General features: G+C 43.3%; 1 protein-coding gene across 3 annotated transcripts in view; it reads left to right on the forward strand.

Annotated features, from left to right (window-relative positions):
• Positions 1-20645, forward strand: part of mtss1la (MTSS I-BAR domain containing 2a) — a 32011-nt gene that overhangs the window by 8203 nt on the left and 3163 nt on the right. For all 3 annotated transcript variants that reach the window (XM_078257612.1, XM_078257610.1, XM_078257611.1), the window contains exons 4-10: positions 13051-13135; positions 13324-13415; positions 13516-13590; positions 16455-16612; positions 16725-16832; positions 17457-17554; positions 19950-20082. In XM_078257612.1, coding sequence (XP_078113738.1) covers positions 13051-13135; positions 13324-13415; positions 13516-13590; positions 16455-16612; positions 16725-16832; positions 17457-17554; positions 19950-20082 — 749 coding nt within the window. The remainder of the gene's footprint in view (positions 1-13050; positions 13136-13323; positions 13416-13515; positions 13591-16454; positions 16613-16724; positions 16833-17456; positions 17555-19949; positions 20083-20645) is intronic.

Below are 20645 nucleotides of genomic sequence, written 5' to 3' on the forward strand. Positions count from 1 at the left end.
GGGGGGGAGGGTTTACTAATACAAGCTCTCACACTGTTCGTGTATCGACTAAAATAACACAGTACTAAGTAGTACTCAAACGTCTCCTGTCAAACGATGCCTGCATTCGATCATTTTTTAACACGGATCTAGAAAAAAAAAAGACTATTTGTATGTTTTTTCTTGCAGCCAATCACCGCAAGTCGATTTAATGCGACCTGTGATTGGCCCACTACTGTAGCAGCTACAACCCATACAGACTGTGGTGTGGTGAAAGACGAGCCCAAACAATACTTTGTTGTACAGTTATATAATAAAAAAAAAATAATTCATTTTCCCATCCAAATGAATTTCACACCAATATGTTTTAAAAGTGTATTTTACACAACTGAATGCTTTGATTTACGTGAAGGAAAAAAAAATATCAAATAAAGTGCTTCATTGGTATCAGTATCACTTCATGGGTATTAGTATCGTCATTTTTTGATGTTAAGACTCTGAAAGAAGTGGTGGAAGAAACGCAGACAAAATAACATTAACCACCTTTTTTGAACAATTTGATTTGTTGTCTTCATTGAGTGTTGCACAGTGATTATTTGTGTCATGCTGTTTCACAATTTCCACTCGCTAGTGTAACTCTGCATTATGATTGGGCTACACTACTGCAATGTTTTGTGTTGTGCAGTTCAACATTCTTAGGAATACATCTGCACTTCCACTTTGTGTGGAGCTAGGGGTTGCAACATCCACCGAATGACACATACACGTACGCCTACTAGCAAATTTGCTGCACAATTATATTCTAAGAAAACTAGTAGTGGACAGGCAGTGTAGCCCCCCAAGACGCAATTCTGCCACTGAGATGGCCAAAGTGGGGGCAGGTCTGAGGTGTAGGCAGCTCAGAGAAGTGAAAATCTGAGTTTAGGGCTGGACGATTAATCGAAAATGTATCGACATCGAAATTCTGAAGCTGTTATCGACGTATTTTTCCCATGACGATCCATCCATCTATCTTCATCCGCTTATCTGGGGTCGGGTCGCGGGGGTAGCAGCACCAGCAGGGGAACCCAAACTTCCCTTTCCCGGGCCACATTAACCAGCTCCGACTGGGGGATCCCGAGGCGTTCCCAGGCCAGGTTAGAGATATAATCCCTCCACCTAGTCCTGGGTCTCCCCCGAGGCCTCCTCCCAGCTGGACGTGCCTGGAACACCTCCCTAGGGAGGCGCCCAGGGGGCATCCTTACCAGATGCCCGAACCACCTCAACTGGCTCCTTTCGACGCAAAGGAGCAGCGGCTCTACTCCGAGCTCCTCACGGATAACTGAGCTTCTCACCCTATCTCTAAGGGAGACGCCAGCTACCCTCCTGAGGAAACCCATTTCGGCCGCTTGTACCCTGGATCTTGTTCTTTCGGTCATGACCCAGCCTTCATGACCATAGGTGAGGGTAGGAACAAAAACTGACCGGTAGATTGAGAGCTTTGCCTTCTGGCTCAGCTCTCTTTTCGTCACAACGGTGCGATAAATTGAATGTAATACCGCACCTGCTGTGCCGATTCTCCGACCAATCTCCCGCTCCATTGTCCCCTCACTCGCGAACAAGACCCCAAGGACCATGACGATAATTTAGATAATTTATTCCTCTTGATAGGCCTACTTTCTCCTTTAAAAACATTCTACCGCGTGTAGTCATGTGACTTTTCCTGGACCAGTCAGCCGCATGAAAAGCATAATGGAGGATAACTCAAACAGCGAGTCCGAGTCAACTGAGCAACTTGTGCCCAAAAAAAAAAAAAACCCGCTGTGTCCGTCGTCTGGAAACATTTTAGCTTCAGAAAAGATGATTTAGAACAACGTGATTAATTATCGTTATCGAGGTAAAATGTGCAATTAATCGGGATTTTGAGTTTAGGTCATATCGTGCAGCCCTATCTGAGCTTATTGTTTCTTCGGTCTTAATGAGGTCTGCTGATCTGCTTTGTCACTCTGCTAGTGGCGGCAGACTGGCTGGCCACAGAGGCAGCTGATTAACACAGATTTCTTTGGAGTTGATCATCGAGAGCATTATGTAGGTCAAAAAAAAGCCTACAAACCCGGACAAGCATGCAAAGGCTCCTAACATACACACAGATATTTAAAAGAGTGACAGCTGGTAGCCGGCCACCTGACCTCAAAGGTCACATGCCAACGTGCTTTTAAACAGTTTGCACTCGCACAGCCCCCTACTGACCACTTAGTGCTGAAGTGACTAAAGAGGGAATTTCTTCAACAGTGTTCACACATTCTCACCAGTTTTACTCCTGTAGCCTGTCCAGTAACAGTAGAGTTTATAACCATGGCGATACTACATCAACCTTAAATGATTCCTGATGTGAGTGCAAGATGAAGCAAGGTAGAGTAGGGTCAACCCGCTAGCAGCTGACAGCCTGCTTCCATAAAACAGAGGTATAGACCATGGCAGGGCAGGACTTCAAAAGAAAAGTGTGTCTACTGTAAAAGAAGGTAAAACAGCAGAATGATGGATGGAGCAGAGAGAGATTAGAGAGAGGGGCAGATTGAGTTTTACAGCTATAGATGCATAAAATCCCTCTTAAGTGTGTCTTGTGCTTTTCTGCTCTCCTCTCCCAGGGACATTAACTTTAGGATTAATGTCATCCTTCTCAGGCCACAGACTGTATGAGTGATGCAGCAGGGAACACTGTGGGATGATGAGACACTTTGTAACAAGTGAAGAGGAACTAAGGAAACATGGTTTAGACTGGTGCTGATGAATTGATGGGCAGAAAATTAAGACACGATATCTTTAGCATATCAAAATATTGAACATTTGATGAAGGCAGTGTCGGTTTGTTGGTCAGTCAAACTCCACTTTGGTCCAGACTGAAATATCTCAACAGCTATTTGATGGATTGCCATGAGGTTTTGCACCGATATCCACGGTGCTCCAACAATTAATCCTAAAAACTTTGGTGATACCCGGACTTTACCAATACTTTATTTTATCCCGCAAAACTAATGTGATTCGCTTCAGCTTGCTATGCTAGTGTTAGCATACCCAAGTACAGTCTCACAGTCGCTACCGTGGCTGTACACTCTTAGTCTTATTTGACTGTTGGTCATACAAATAAAGCAATTTAAAGTCACAACTTTGGGCTCTGAGAGTTTGTGATTTGCATTTGATATTGAAAATAACAGTAGATTAAATGATTATAAACGTCTAACTGGACATTATTTACTATCGACATTATAAAATGGGCCAAGCGTACAGAGGGTTTCTGTGTATTATTTTGCTTGTGGAGTGACGTTTTCAATCTTCAGCCCATATTAATCGACGCAAATTGAATCCATCAGGACAAGCAAAACATGTTTGCTCTTATAGTTGCTTTTTTTGTATTCCAACAATTATTCCAATGAATCTAAAAGTAAGTGTGCAGTTTGTATGTGCTTTTAACCAGTGCAACATTTCAATCCCACTTCTCCTGTAGGAGCTGTGTTGGTCTTTGCATGCTCTGAACCCCAGCAATTAATTTGCCAGGATGAATGTCGATATTTACTGGAGCTGGCTCATAGTGGATTGGGATAACCTTTGAACCCCAGGCTGCAAGCTCCATGAACACAGTTTAGGCAAATTTGCCTTTCTGGCAGCAGCAATGGTAAAAGTTATTATCCTAAAATATATTGGCATCCAGATGTTCCACTCTTTCCTCTTGCTTTTACACGGACTAACTCCAGACTGTTCAGGAAACGGTGGTAGATCAATAGAGATTACTTTCTCGCCATTTCGAAAGTCTCTGTTTCTGTGGCTGTTTTTCCCCCTTCGTGTGTGTGTGTGTGGGTCTGTCTGCCTGCAGCGGTCATGTTTATCTCAACGTCTGCACCGCCATATAGGGCTGATTGCACCACAGGAGGCAGGCCCTCGGCTATGAACTGTTGGTCGTCATTGCTGTCTCTCCGATTCCCCTCTCGTGTTCGGGGACAAGCTGCAGCTGCTGGCACAGCTGGAGGTTTCATTGCATTCTTCTTCTGCTTCCTTTAATCTACCTTTGACACACTCGCCCCGTCACCCCTTTAACTCTCACACACACTCTCCAGACTCTGCACTGTGTTTCCCTGCCAAGGAAAGCACCATTTCCCCTCATTCAGTGCTCCTTGATTGATCCAGGGAGACAGGATGGTAAATGAAAGAGGATTTTATAAATTTCCTGTCCTGACTTGTTTTGTTGTCATTTACTGGGAGGGCAGCTTTTCATACATACCCCATAATAGCTGCTTTATATTTGAGATCACACCCCCATTTCCACCTCCTACAGCTTTCTCTCTGTGTCTGCGTATTCACGTTCAGGCTTCCTCGTGCCCGTGTTGTCGATTTTTAGAGTTTATGGCCACGGCCATGGCGTCACCGTCTGTGTTTTATGAAGCTGCTGTAGGAGTCGGCTGCCACCCGTTTTGGCAATATGTCTGACAGCGCTGTAGCTGTGCTGATGGACCTATGTCTAAAGGCACGTCTGTCTCTCGCATCTGGGTTCAATGAAAGTGTACCTGACTAACTAACTACAAAGTCTATATTAGATCTATGTATTTGGAGAATTTTAGCCTTTTAAAACACCCATCTTTTCCTGGGACTTAGTCTGAGGTCAGCTAAATGCCTTGCTGGTGTGTTGTCGTGACCATTTTTGTCATTCATATTAAATAGTTCTGTGATGTATTTTAGAGGACCGGACCTATCTGGAGAATAGCGGGCTCTGTGTTTGGTGTTTTGTTGTTGCTAGGCTGGATGGCATGTGTTTTTAGTGGAAGGTTGACTTCATTTTTTCCCATTTTTGGACATGGTAGAATTAGATGGAGGTCAGAGAGCCAGTAGTTCAGGGCTAATGGTCCATCAGGGTATGAGATACAGGCTGGGAGAGTGAGGTGACTCTAGTTAGTGGTGGGTTGGCCAGGGGTGGGGGTTGTGGTTGCAGTGGGATTTCCACAGCTCTGGGTATCCAGGCTAGGCAGAGGCGTTTAGCTAATCCTCTTAGCCCCACTCTGTAACACACAGACACAGACTGCCTTCACTTCCCTTCCTGATCAGCCACCCCCAGCTTTAAAAATTCACACTCTGGGATCACCGGCCAGACTGCAATGCACTGCAAGTCTGTGCTCAACACTGTCGAAACCCTTCTCTCTTTCCATCTGTGTGCCAGAGCCTGTAGAGTGCACACCGTTTCACAGACATAATGTTTCACTGGGTCATTGCAAGCTCTCTGTCTGTCTGTCCGTCCGTCTCTCTTTCTTGTACTTATTCAGTCCATACTCAGTGGAGGAATGGAGCTATGCTAGTAGATCAGTGTCTCAGCGAGGCAGTAATCTTCTTGGCCTCTGTGCTTCTCTGGGTTGGCAGATGGGACGGATATCCCTAACCGCCATCTGGACGGCATGGCATGGACAAGATGCGGCCGTGGCCTAGTGCAGAGCGAGATCAGGGGATTACTGTCCTCTACACTGTCCCAGCAGCGCAGCTATTTTTACGAACATGTCAAATAATGAGAGTGTGGCCCATGTGACCAGCACTGACATCCATCAAGCTTGACATTTCATGTTCAAGCCTGATATGAGCCTGTATTGTACCAGCACAGGGAGGTTAGAGCTTATATGTGGATTTGATTTTGTAACAAGAGCTTATGGATTGTGAGTGTTTTGGATTGGACATACATGCACATGCAGTCACTTTAATGAATGATGCATCGTGGTCCGCTGTGCCATTCTGCTGATTGTAAGCGAGGCTCTGCATGTATTTCACGACCCTCAGCCATAACGTTTCGTAAGTATCGACAAGGGCCTCTTATTTCTCCCTCAGCTGTCTACCTTGTTTGTAGGAACAGCTCCCAACACCGCGCTCCATGTCTCTCTCCAATTTATGGGCTTCAACCAACAATGATGTGAGAAACAGATGAAAAAGGGGGGAATAATAATGTTGTTCTGCATAACTTTCATTCTGAGGGTGAATACCAAACTAAGAAGACAAACATGAGGCTTGAGGGGAACACTGTGTTCAGCTATATCCTGAACACGAACTCGGTGTGGAAGGGAGCTGGAGAGGGGAGGGAAAATACACATGAGAGAGAGCCTAATGGAGGAATGTAAGGGAGGACATTAAAAGAGGCACTGAAAGGGATACACATTGTTTTAATCTACGGAGGTGGCTGATTAAAAACAGTTGGAGAAATTAGCTGAGAGTAGAGGATCACTGGATCACTTTGCTGATTTCCTGATTTTCCTACCATGAGGTTGACCTTATTGATTATTAGTGACATGTCTTTAAGGGTAACCAGTATTTTTCAACCTGATCCCTATTTAAAATGTGTACATTTTTGAAATTGGTCAAGTATTAAGCAGCCGCCAGTGGCGGAACGAGCAACAATGTAACGTTAATCGGCAATTGCGCACCTTCAATTTCCGTTCACTAAAAGGGCCTTTTCGCTACCGACATGCTCAGATTATTATTCTAAGTGTCTTACAACAATACGGAAAGGTACGACGGAGCATTATGGCCACATCAAGGGGAAAAATTAAGGAGGAAGATTTTTATTTGTTTGCATTTCGAGAATAAAGTCGAAATGTCAAGAATTAAGTCGTTTTAATTTAAAATAACTTTATTTTGTAAATAAAGTTGAAATGTCGAGAATAAAGTCAACATGACGGGAATAAATTCAACTCCTTTTTATCACTTAATCACATTAGAGCGACTGTAAAAAAAAAATCTTCCTCCTTAATTTTTTTCCCCTTGATGTGGCCCTAATGCTCCGTCGTAGAAAGGATCCCTACAGAGGTTGACCTTTTTAATAAAAGAGTAAGATTCTTTTTGTTTTAACATGAAACCAAAACCCAGAATATAGTCATCTTTCCACTGTTCCAACAATCACCTCTCTGGTTTGGTTGAAAAAAAAACAACCTTATTCACCCATTTACATGTGAAAATACTTTGCTATACTATACACGCTAAAAGTATTGTTTATTTAAAAAGAGTCTGGTATGGACTTTAGCGATGGCGATTTCGGGGATACTTATGTTAAACAAAAAGGATTGTACTCTTTAACAAAAAGGTCCATCTCTGTAGGGATCATTTCCATAATGTTGTCAGACACTTATAATAACAATATGAGTCTGCCAGTAGCTTAAACAGCACTTTTAGTGGATGGAAATTGACAGTTCATATTTGCTATATGGGATAGGATCCAGGTTGAAAACAAAAAACAAAAGTTAGCCTTTAACAACTATTGTATGGATTGGATTTGGTATAGGCATCTATATTCCTTGCAAGAAGAATTTAAATAATTGTGTTGATCCCCTGACTTATCATGTTATTCAGTTAAAAATGTTTTCCCTGCAAAACTAATGACATTCCCATCAGCGTCAGCTGTACTTGCGTTTATTGCTTATTGGCATGCTAACACGCATAACCAAGGTGGTGAACATGACTGTGAACTTTATATAGGCTAAAAAGCAGCATGTAAGTATGTCACTGTGAGCAAGTTAGCACGCTGACATTAGCAATTAAGCTCATATTTGTTTTAGGTAAGCAGGGCTTCCAGTTCCACTCTAGTTCTATTTACAACCAGTTGAAGGTGATCAGAATCAATCGGCATGAAAAATAAAAATCGACTTTGGATGGCGTTATGGTGATACAATTCAGGTGCTCACTCTCATGAAGACTTTATAGGTATATGGTTCCAGTATAATATACTTGTTTTGTAGCAGAGAAGAACATTTCAGTCCAACCACCCACATGAAAAAGTTTTATTATTACTATGTGACTATAAAGTATGTACAGGGGTCATATTTGACATCTAGTCTCTGACTGGTCTCTCCCCGCAAACGCACGCCAAGCTCAGCACTGAGGAGAATGGGGAGCGATGATAATAAACTTCCCCTCAGGGTATCTATGACTCAGAGGCTACAGGTGGAGGTGTAGGTGTCAGCATTGTTTGGAGGATTGTTTGCAAATGAGCAACTTAGGCCGAGCAAAAGAGTGGGCAGAACATTGTCAGCTGGGATGAAGACACCCTTATTGCAAAGGTTGCGAAGCAGGCTTTGTTCCATTAAATACTGAGTCATTCACAGACGGCTGTCTCTGGCTGATGTGGAGTTTGGATACATCTGGGGTCCTTTTTGTATTGCATGTAGGATCCTCCAGTGTCCTCTCGAGGTGCCCTCTGGAGTTTCTGTCCTTTCCACTTTTATTTATGTTCTTTCCACTTTATTGCACGATATAGTACTTCTCTCCTTTTCTTACAGAACATTTTCCTGTTTTTATCTTTCTGTCTCCCCTTTTTCAACTCTAGTGAAAAGCACATCTGGACAAGGAGTGGTATCTATTTTTAGCAGCATTAATGTCCCTGAAAAGGAAGCTCCTCCAACAGAAAAATATCACTTCCTCCATGTTCTCCTCCGCCTCCTCCTTCAGTCTCACCCTAATGCACTCCAGAACATGTTTACACCACATCAGAACTGTCCGCTGTCTCTGGTTGTGAGATAAAACGGCCTACGGGCCAGACAACAATCGTGGTGTGTGTGTGTGTGTGTGTGTGTGTGTGTGTGTGTGTGTGTGTGTGTGTGTGTGTGTGTGTGTGTGTGTGTGTGTGTGTGTGTGTGTGTGTGTGTGTGTGTGTGTGTGTGTGTGTGTGTGTGTGTGTGTGTGTGTGTGTGTGTGTAACAATTGATCCTGAGGCCGTTTCCTCTGCCTTTCATTTGTATTGTTGCTGCTGGTAAGAAGTGACATTCCATGTAAGGAAGTGACACACAGGTTTTGAATCCTGCTATATACACATGTAGCGCATAAGTTCACACTCATAATACATACTCACAGTCACTTAGGGATAGGGTTATTTCCAGCCTCTTAAATGTGAGGATTTGCTTTTTATTGCAATGTGAATTTAATAACAACAATTTAACAAAGTGAAATATACTTTTCACCCCAATCTGTCAGCAGATAACTCATTTACATAAAAATTAGTAAAACAGACATTTACTTTGAGTTACAATCATAAACAAAGAATCTTATGAAATGCTTATTTTCACTAGTCCGGCTCTTAAGAACGTGAATATACTCACATTTTAGATCAGAGAGATTCTGGAGAGTTTCGTAAAAGACTCGCACACTGTCTGTGTCTGTCATCCACAATTTATGTAACTTGAGTTAGATCTCTAACTCTCTTGTTACAGGCCGATACTGTACTCTCGCTCTACAATCGATGTCCGCACTTGGTCTTTTAGCCGCCTCTTTTCCCTCCATCAGAAGCTATTTCTCCCTAACCAGCAGTCGCACAGGATGCGGCTGTATTTTTTTTAATACGGACTGCTCCCACTGAGATACGCCAGCTGTGCTTTGAAGCGAACGTTTGATGATGTGAATGTATGATGTTTCCTCAGGTTTTTGAATTCAGAAATCTCAGTTGCGTATTTGCTCAAGTGGTAACTGAACGAGACCAGTCACTGACAAAAAAATTTTGCGTGATGCATTTCGGTTCTTTAATAAATGATTCGATAAACGCACAAACTGAGTGAAGATTTTGATGATGTTGGAAAACATTACATAAAGCAATGATCACTTAAATATTTACTGGGCCGAATGTGGGAGATTTTGTCCTGGCAGTGCCTGTTGCACCTGCAGCCAGCTAACGCTTCCTCTGCCCCCATGACTGGCCGAAAACCAGCCGGCACCTCGGCAGCGTGTACCCTCTTTCTTCCTCCCCCCCCCTCCTCCCTTCTCAAACCCATGGCCCCTTTCATCCATCAGTGGCCTCCGCTGTGTCCCTGCCAGCTCACATTATGTAGCACTTAAAAGGCGTGAGGGAGGGTAAAAGCGGGAGGCTTAACTGTCTATGCCAGCCGCAGTCAGGCCAAGGTGCCAGTGTAAGGAATAACTGTTTTCTCACGGATGATGGGATTTCCTTTGCTAAGCAATGACTGTATAAGAGCTGTGCAAAAAAACAACCTTCATATTCCTGGAAGTGTAACTGTGAGGATGTTCTGTACCTTTTCGCTCTACAGACCACATAAACATGCTTTATTGACTCAGGAAGCGGAGAAAGAGGGAAGCACCCACTCGATTCAGATGAACTGGATTCAGCTTAAAAATGCACAAATCTACGGCAGAATCTCACTCCAGCTCGGTAGTCTCGACTGCAAATGAAACCTGAGCCGAGCAGCAAGGTTTCGGTGCTGAAAGGGAGAGATAGTTAAGCTTAGCTACCATGTTGAAGACATCAGGGAATGAGACCCGTTTATAGTTTAGCTCCTGGCTCCCGGCTCCTGGCAGGAGAGCCCCCTATAAAGTAGACCTATTAAAACGCTCCTCCTACCCCCAGGAATCAGGGGAGTTAATCAGAACCAGAGCTCTGGATGGAACCACTCACTAAACACTAGGACTACACTAAACCAGTCCTGGGTACTGGAGCTTAAGGTTCCCAACAAAACCCAACGGTTGGGGCTTGACCTTCCCACCAACAACCCCATGTACTCCTCAACATACACAGCAGATCTGGTGGCAATTTATATTTATGTTCACCATATGTAGTAAACCAGGTGCCATCAGCTTCGGCGACATGCACCGCAGTCCCAGTTGTTTGCTCCATGTTTTAAGATATATGACATGGATACATAACAGTTCCCTTCCACCCTGGTCTGTGTTTTGCTTCATTCATGCATGCGTGTGGGTGTCTGCTATGAGGTCGACTCTGCTTTCCACGAAGCCCCAGGAGTCCAGGTCTGCTAAATAATCACTTTCCCAGCTCTAACGCACTTTTAGCCACGTTTCAAGCTGCTACATAGTCAAGTATCGAGAGATGTATAAATAGAAGACAGTCAAATCAATTTCATTTAAATAGCCCAAAATCACAAATCACAGAATTGCCTCAAATGGCTCAAATAAGGATAAACTCAAACAAAACAAAGAAGAAATAACTTCAGTTGGACAAAACAGAGGAGGGATCCCTCTTCAGGGATGGATGGATGGATGGATATGCTTTATTTTTTTCAGTTTTGAAATCTACAAAATGTCAGTCTAAGCCCTCGTCCCAACTTGTATATGTTTGTCACATGCCTGTGATTGCATGCAGGGTGCTGTGGGAGTGAATCTGTCCATCCGGTCGAGGCCAGAGGCCAGCAGGGCTCTTGGACATGGGCAGGAAGCCTCTGGACCTCCCCAGGATGTAGCTGTCAGCTGATCCCCCCTCTGGGAGGGGAAGGAGGCAGGAGGAGACAGGAGAGGAAGAGGAGGGGAGAGGAAGAGAAATTGGCAGGTGTGGATGGGACATGAGATGGCGGGTTGGGGGGGGAGACTCTCACTGGCTGACAGTGACATTGGGAAGGTCTGTTATACAGATAAAGAAGCCCACATTACTCCCTCTCTCTCGCTCCGTGTCTCCTTCAGCCTTCCTCCATCCTGCAAGAGCTAATCTGCAGCTGTGGACGCCTCCCCTAATGCTTTTAAGAGGAGGAGGTCAAAGAGGAGAGATGCATAACCTGCGCGCACGTGTCGTGTGCAACTTTGCCATATGTCTTTACACTTGGCTTTATGCAGCAAAGAGCTAGTCATTTCATGACAGATACTCAACACTAGTCCTTTAAAGATGGACACTTCTTTTGCTATTTATAACAAGAGCTCGACGTACAGGTTCCACATGTCCACACTCAATCACTTCCTGCTGTGGTTTTAACGCCTGTGTGTGATACAGCTGGATGATCTTTCACCTCTAACCCTCCCCTCTCCCTCAGTTACCCAGAAAAGCAATGCAGGCACAGAACAACCCTCCCTTCCTCTCCCCCAACACGCCAACACACTCAAGTTATTCTACATCTGCCTGACAGAAATGTCTCCACGAGATGGAGTCCATGCTCGGTGTCTTGTCCTGAACTGGTGCAACTGTCACTGAAGTGTTGGAGTGACACGGTCTTTGAACTGTGACGTGATATCAGCTGGAGACACTAACCTAGTTTCGTTATGTGATGATAACTAGAAAATGGCACAGATCTCACCGGTGTCTGATTTTGGGCTCGCTGTATAAGTAGTGCGTTTCTTTTTGCTTCATTCTGTGCATCACTCTTTCCTTCTGCCTGGTTTTGCAGTGCAGTGTTAGAGCCAGTTTCTCTTTCTCTCTCTGTCCCCCCTGCATGAATGGTGTTTAGCAAACAGAGAGAACAGGAAAGGCAGAGCAGGCATGAAAGAATAGAGGGATATCCCCTTACAGGGTTCCCTCCTTTTTCCTCCAGGATAGAGGTGGTGAGAACTTCGGGAAGGGTGGGGGGGGATGGTAAATCACACCACCTGTCCACACACATGCCGAACCTGTGCACATGCGCTCCAAAAATCATTCAGGAACACAAATACAACCATGCAAGCCTCCACTCTGGGAGGCCTGTCTGCTGCTGAGAGATGTCCTCTCTGTGTGTGTGTGTGTGTGTGTGTGTGTGTGTGTGTGTGTGTGTGTGTGTGTGTGTGTGTGTGGGTGTGTGTGGCGAGAGACCCTCAGATTAGCCCTATGTGGCCCAGATTACAACCGGATCAGGGCTGCCACATATTACACCGACCTGTGAACCATTTGGGAGACAGTGGGCCAGCCTGGGCTTTAGAGGCTGAAAACCCCATTTAATTACACTTTAGCAGAGAGGAAAAGTACAGTAACCAATTCACACAAGCTGTTGTTTACAGTGTGGTGAGAATCACGCACGCCATCTTGAAGTGTCAAATGGAAAAATGCTTGTTTTGTGAAAAGGGAGGGAGCGAAGGGTTGTATTTTTCTGTGGCACATTTGCTTTCCCCAAACAAATGTGACATTTATGGGCTCTGCTTTTACAATCTGCACTCGTCCACCTAGTGGCTGCAGCTGGAAACGCATCACCAGCAGGAAAAAAACACCCTGATAAATCCATCTGACAGGAGAGAGTTAGACCTTTCGAAAAACACTCTTGTGATGTGTTATGTCTCCTCGTAGAAAAATATATTGTTTCTAGGCCAAGAGGCATATTTGTGATTTGTAATGTCAATCTCTTATATCATGGGTGACAATTTGTTTGGTTTTTCCTATCCAAGGTGCCACCAGGGACGTCGGCTCAGCTCTGACAAGGATGTGTATGCGACACCGCAGCATTGAGACAAAATTACGCCACTTCACCAAGTAAATGGCACCTGTTTTTTTTCTCTCTTCTCTTGCCTTGAGGGGATTATTGTGTTCCCAGGTTTCATCCTATCTCTGTTGACCTTCCTCTCTGCCACTCTTCACTGAGTGTTTTGTGCCATGACAATAAAGCATTATGTTATGCCTCTTACTCTCTCTTCTCATGTTGGCTCTCCCCGTCGCTGTAGTGCTCTTATGGAAGGCCTGGTTACGCCACTCCAGGACAGGATAGAGGAATGGAAGAAGACGGCTAATCAGCTGGACAAAGACCATGCCAAAGGTGAACAACCTGGAAACACAAACTATAAATACTCATTTATGAGCACAGAATATATTGGACAGAAATTGATGCATCTTTTTTTTTGAATCGCTCTTCAAAGAATACAAGAGGTCTCGTCAGGAAATCAAAAGGAAGTCGCTAGATACCATAAAGCTCCAGAAAAAAGCAAGAAAAGGTGAGAACATTTCCACAATGACAAGAACCTATTCTTTATAAAAAAAGACTCACACAACTTTATTGAGATTTTAGGGCTGATATTAATGCTGGTGCTGCCGCAGCTCGTCCCTGGTCTGTACAAATGGTTCAGATTGAACTGGCGCCACCTAGAGTGTAGAATTAGAAATGACAATTTAGTCAAATCCAAATGCCTGGCACAATTTCAAAGGCTCCTTTTCAGCTTTTGGATGATTTGTCAGCTTCTACCTGTAAATCAAAGAAATGATCTTCTTTCCTGGCTGTGCTTGTATTAGCCCCTACTGCTGGTTGTAATTACACTTCAGGCAGGATTGACAGTACACCAGTGGTACAGGCTACTCATAAACATGCAATGTGCACTGATTTGATACAGCTAACACTGCCTGTTCTTTTGTTTCTCTTCCCCCTGCTTGTCCCTGCAACCTCTCTATTTCTTTCTGGCTATTTCCCCTGGCTGTAGAGCTTGTAGGTATGTCTGCTGTGCTTCGTGACATAGTTTTCAAATGCTTTGTAAACATATTTAGATAAAACTGCCAGTCGAAGAAACCAGGTGCTGTCTTAGCATTTTTGGTTAAAAAGAAGGAACTGTTTGACATTTTGAAAAATATGCTTATTTGCTTTATGCAGAGAGTTAGATGAGATTGATGCCACTTTCCTGTACGCTAGCTATGAAGCTACCAACAGTAGCCGTTTAGCTTAGCTTAGCACAAAGGCTGGAAACAGATGGAAACAGCCAGCCTGGCTCTGTCAAAAGGTAATAAAATCCACCTACCAGCTTCTCTAAAGTTCACTAATAACATAATAAGTCTCTTTTGTTTAAAACATACAAAAACAAAAGTGTTAAAACAACACATTGCTATGTTCAGTTTTAGCTAGCCAGCTCGCTGTTTTCCCATGTTTCCAGTCTTTATGCTAAGATAAGCTAACCGGCTGCAAGTTGTAGCTTTATACGTGGCAGAAAGGTATGAGAGGGGTGTCTTCTCAACTAACTCTCAGCAAGAAAGTGAATTTCCCAAAATGTTGAACTATTCCTCAACCCATACTTGAAGCGATGCACCCAATGTAAATATCCTAACATAAAAGAGTGTAAGTAATACATGGGCGTAGGTGAAATGGCCTTGGTCATAGAAGGAGTAGCACGGGTGTTACAACTGACATAGTCTCGCTTTGCCAGACCTTCCTCCACAGCGCTGCGGAGAAGGGTCTGGCTAGTCCACACAGCATTCCGGGATGGGAGAAAAACATGCTCTGGTTTATTGGCATTTCTTTAAACCAATCGCAATCGTCTCGGGTGGCGCTAAGCACAGGACAGAGCCATGGTGCCGCTGCAAAATAGCCTCGGGAAGTTAACTTGTTTTGGTGGAACGTGTACGTTCAAAGGTTGTTTTAGTCGTGCAACAGAAACCTCAGATTGGACAGATAGTCTAGCTAGCTGTCTGGATTTACCCTGCAGAGATCTGAGGAGCAGTTAACCATAGTCCTCATAAATCCACCGGAGGTTAACTTTCCAACACAAAGAAAGCGGAAGGTAACGGACATCCAGCCGAAAAGAGTGAAATCCGGCGGAGCTATCCCGGAAGTGGAAGATTGTGGATATAGGCTACTACTGACATTACCGACCACTCCGTTCTAGTGTCCCAGTAAGGCGTAACAGTGAGCCAGCATGTACAATAGCAGGACCGTGAAACCGTGTAGACTGTGAAGCAGCAAAATGGAATTCAGCCATCATTCATTTTATTATTTACACTTGTGCATTTCTTGCTGTGACATGCCAAAATGTTTCCCATGAAAAATGCCTTTTGAGAAATGGCACATGCTGTATATTTTTTATTCTTACATTGGTTAACTCTTTGTACTTGTCTTTTGCATATTGATAGTTTGCCAGACCTGTTTCAAATGTAGCACTTTCACCGCTTTCTAAATGCCTCTTAATAGAGTAAGAAACTGCCAATTTTTTTGGCAACTTATCTGATAGACAATCTTTCAGTCCTGTGAGTAATTACTGTATAGCTTTTTTTGTCATGAGCTGACACTTGGCTCCATGATGAGCTAAGTATACTACCAAAGACCTGAACTTCTGTTTTTAAGGAACTTTTAATTGACAAGCTGTTAGATCCGTATGGGACTCTTAATTTAATCAGTGTCATATTAACTGCTGGTGCACTGAACGATTAGCCAATTAAGCCAATATGTCTTAAACATAATAGTTGTAAGATAGTTCTAGTGAGCGCATTGTTTGAGATTGAACCAAATATGCTAAGATACACTGTAGGGTGTTTTCATCTGGCAGTATGTCTGTGTAAATCACGCAATCAAAGTGACGGAAAATGGGGCATCTGCGTGGTCATCTTCATTGCATCATTTTTATTCTTTTGCCTTCCTTCATCTATCATCTAGTGTCATTGCGGTTTCTAGTCTTGAATGACTCTTTTAGACATTTTGTTTACTGTCGTGTGTCTTATCATCACATCCATTTCAGGACCTACAAGTCACCACCAGCTGCTTTGCATCGACTCATGATAGATGACATGTTTCAGCGTCCTCTCATTCCCATGTACATGAACCATTTGAGTGTAATGCTTGTTAGTGCGTTGACCTCCAGCAGTTTATCATTATGTGTTCTAATCATCTCATGTTTTACTCTTTCCCTCCTCCCTGAACTGTCTGCACTTTTCTTCCTTCATGTCACTTCCCTAATTTTCACCCGCCCCTCATATTCCTCCTCCTCCTCCTCCTCCTGTTCCGTCTATCTTTACTCAACCCCTCTCACCTCTTTCCTCCTTCCATCCATCCACCCTCCCTCCCTCCCCTGCTCTGTGTCTCTGCGCCCTTTGCCTTGCACAGGCCGGGGTAACCTGCGCCCCCAGCTGGACAGTGCCATGCAGGATGTCAGTGACCTGTACCTGCTGATGGAAGAGACGGAGAAGCAGGCGGTGCGCCGAGCCCTCCTGGAAGAGAGAGGGCGTTACTGTACATTCATTAACCTTCTGCAGCCTGTGGTGGTGAGGAACATTTAGCCTTTTATTCACCCTAAAGTTGTAGGTGTAAACAGATGTTTTACTTGCTTTTGATGTGGTAGCTGTTTAATTCGATCCACGGTGTTCTGCCCTCCAGAATGTAGAGATTGCCATGCTGGGAGAGATAACGCATTTACAGCCCATTGTTGATGACCTTACTATGCTGACTGAAGACCCACACAAGCTGCCACCAGCCAGTGAGCAGGTAACAGAGGTGTAATGCTACTGACTCTACTAATGACATCCGGCCAGAGATGGTCAGGTTATTTGGATCCCATCCAAATCTGTTAAATGATTAGTCTGGTCATTCTGTATTTTTCTTATTATCAACAATAAGATAGGGCCGTGCAATTAATCAAATTTTGATCGCGATTTGATTTTGGTTCCCGACGATCACAAAAACATTGTAATTGAGAAAAATGATTATTTTGCACATTCCATTTTGCAAGAAACTCTTATTTGATGATCCAACATACTTCTTCCTGTTTGCCGTAAATACTCCTCAGAGCATTTGTGTATCAATCCGCTAGTGAAAATAGTCCCCAACACATGCACTACTACTCCTGTTTGAGTAACTTAAAATGACAGTGCCCAGCTGTTTAAGGAAAGTATATAGCCCATTTGAAAATGAAACTACATACCTTCCTATTACAATTACACCACAACGTGACTAAACGGATTCATTCAAAACTAATTTATCCCTTCATATGTTCATCAGCACAGCTTGAGTCATAATTAGCTAAACCATTACATGTTTTTTTTCTTTCTTATTTATGTATAAGCAATTGTTGCCACTGCATCATCACCATATGATTATGTGTCGCCGCAGGTGATCCGGGATCTGAAAGGCTCCGACTATAGCTGGTCTTACCAGACCCCTCCTTCCTCCCCCAGCAGCACCGGCTCCAGGAAGAGCAGCATGTGCAGGTATATAACAGACACAGACAGACACACACACACACACACACACACACACACACACACACACACACACACTGTTCAGCGTGTTTAGTTTGGTGTGTCATGTCAGATGTGTTGCTAATGGTGGATTTTATCCCTACTGCATCTGAGCTGTCATGCTGTTTTGAGTCAACAAACATGCACATTCTTGATTTCAACTCACTTATTAACACACTAGCAAAGGACTGAAATATTAAAGGTTGTCATGAATACACAAGCAGGTGAACCCCCGCCCGCCCCCTCACCACACAGCCAGACTATCAGAGACAGTCGACATGCAGTACATGGCGTATCTTGCCAGCTTCTCAGCTTTTGCTCCTGGCAGATTTGCAGTTCTCAAGCTTCTTACAGCCAGATTAGCTCCAAGCTGTGAAACATTACAGCCTGACAGCCATGAGCCTACAGGATAACCAAAGTCCACATATTTGTAAGTCTAATGGTGATAGTTCAACAATGTATCTATTAATGTGGGTCAAATGTGCTTTTTTAGGTCAAGAAAGGAGCTTTTCTTTAGATATAAACCCTTGTAATGTTAGAGTTAAAGGAACATCAAGCCTCGCTATCACAAGTCATCATCCCCTTGCTTTAGTGTTATAGTTCCTAACAGAACCTACCTGATATTTCTACCAAATTAACACCGTAGCCTATTTTTAGCGTTCTTAAATTATTCACATTGCAGCCACTGACTAAATGTTTGACTGGCTACTTTTAACGCAGATTTAGGTTTTAAATCACAATTAGTGTTATGTTTTCGAGGGTAGAATAAGACTAGTCCATGAAAAACTTTGAAAAACAACCTTGGTCTCAGTTTGACCGATATGATACGGAAACTTAACAATAAACTTGTGATGAAGAGACCAAGGTCTTGGTAGCAGGATAGAAGAACAACAAGCTCACTTAGTACTTCCCAAAGCCACGGATTGGAGAGAAAGAGGGCATAAGAATAGTGTCTAGTAATGAATCGTTTAAGGTCATTTGATTTGTGATATTTAATTTGTCATTACTCCTTAAGAATTATCTTAGAGGATGAAGATTAAAGATAAATGATAACGTCATATATATCCCAGAGGGAGAGGAGCAGGGGAAATGTGGGAGAGCAGTACAGAGGGAAGGTGAGAAGCACAAGTTGCACATTTTCAAATGCGTGGGTGACAAAGAGAAGCTGAGTGAGAATGACGGAGCAGGAGACAAAAAGCACGAAGACAGCTGTTAATGTTCAGAGGGAAAGAAATATCAAAGAAAGGATTACTTCTGAATGCTCTTTGATGTGCCAGTATTAGAAGAATGGCATCATTTAGACATAACACTGCCTTCATGTTCTCAGCTTTTGTAATACATTTTTTATTTAGCTTTTTCCTCTCTTGTGTTGCCGTGGTCTACACATAACTCTTCCCATTACAAGTTTCAGAACAAAATTAGGGGGATAGAAATGCTAGAATATTGATTACAATCCCGTTTAACATGCATAGTGTATGTTTTTATGGAAGATGTATGATGCCCAAATTAACACAAATCAAGCAAGGACAAAAAAAACAGAAATAAAAATGTAATATGTATTTCTTTTCATGTATGCATTTACTGTGTCATCATCATTAAATGAAAAACACTTGTTACCAGGACCATTGATTATATTTTTGCCTTTTAATAACTAAACATTCAAATCAATCCATGCCACAGGAAACAAAGTGAAGGGGTGTAATGCATTTCAGTTTTTTCTTATAGAGAGCAGCATAGACCTGCGTATACTAAAGGCAAAGCACTGTCATTCGTTTTCATAAGGAGGAGCGAGGGAGCTTTTTCATTTTAGAAAAGGAGATGCATCATCCTCAATGCCTAAATGAAATGCAAACGACCAATCACAGCTTGGGAGCCTGACCATAGTCGGACCTTATCATTGCTGACATTAAGTGATGGCAGCCACGACGACAGCCTTTCACATTGAAATCGTTCTCTGTGGGACGCTACTATTAACTGCCCCGCCCATGTCCAGGCCCCAATGTGATTGGACAGTTGATTGCATTTTAATTTTGACATGGATGATGCATCTCCTTTTTATAAAAAGGAAAAGCTCCCTTGCGCCTCATCATGCATTCAGTATTGGCACGCCTATGCTGCTCCCTGCTGGACAACACGGAAATGCAATATCTATATGTAAAAATCGTGTTTCAATGATATAAAAGATCATTTAGTTAAAAAAATAAATAAAAAAAAAAAGGCTAAATAATTGTCATTTAACATGTTTGTCATTTAATTATGACCCAGTAAATGCATACATAAAAATGAAATGCAAATTACTTTTTTTCATTTTGGTCATTATAATATATATTTCGAGTTATATACTGATGTGATATCCTGTCAACAGCATCCTCCAGATGCCCTCTGCAGGAGCGCATCGGCTCAGCAGCGTCTCCTCCCACGACTCGGGCTTCGTGTCCCAGGACGCCAACACCCACTCCAAGCCTCCGTCGCCCATGCCCTCTGACATCACCAGCCAGGTAGCATAACGCCTCAGCCTCGACACTAATGTTTATTCTTTGATCAGGAGGAACTAAGGGATTTCATGGCAGCAACACCAGTCACAAAGCAGACTTGTTAGCTCCAGAAATTCCTCAGGCAGTAACACCACAGGGCGGGAGGAAACAACATCACTTTCTGGTCACAGTAGGTCAAAAAAAAAAAAAAAAAATCTCTCTTTTGTTTTAACAACGATCCTTCAATCATTATTTTTGGGGCATTTTTAGGCCTTTATTTAAAGATTATTTTTTGGGGGCTTTTCCCTTTTATTTATACAGTGACAGTGGATAGGCATGAAAGGGGGAGAGAGGTCGGAGTCGAACCCGGGCCCGCTGCGTCAAGGAATAAACCTCTATATATGGGCGCCCGCTCTACCAACTGAGCTATCCGGGCGTGGCACCTTCAATTATTGCGTGTTTGCATCTCAGACAAAACCCCATTTGTCTCAATAACGGCTCAGTAGCTTGGCCACCGTACCCACACAGAGCTCTTTGTTTTTGCTGAGAAAGCTCTGTTGCAAATGTTGAATTTGTATCCCACCGGA

This window comes from Sander vitreus, chromosome 8, assembly GCF_031162955.1.
Source record: "Sander vitreus isolate 19-12246 chromosome 8, sanVit1, whole genome shotgun sequence".
Classification (NCBI taxonomy): Eukaryota; Metazoa; Chordata; class Actinopteri; order Perciformes; family Percidae; genus Sander; species Sander vitreus.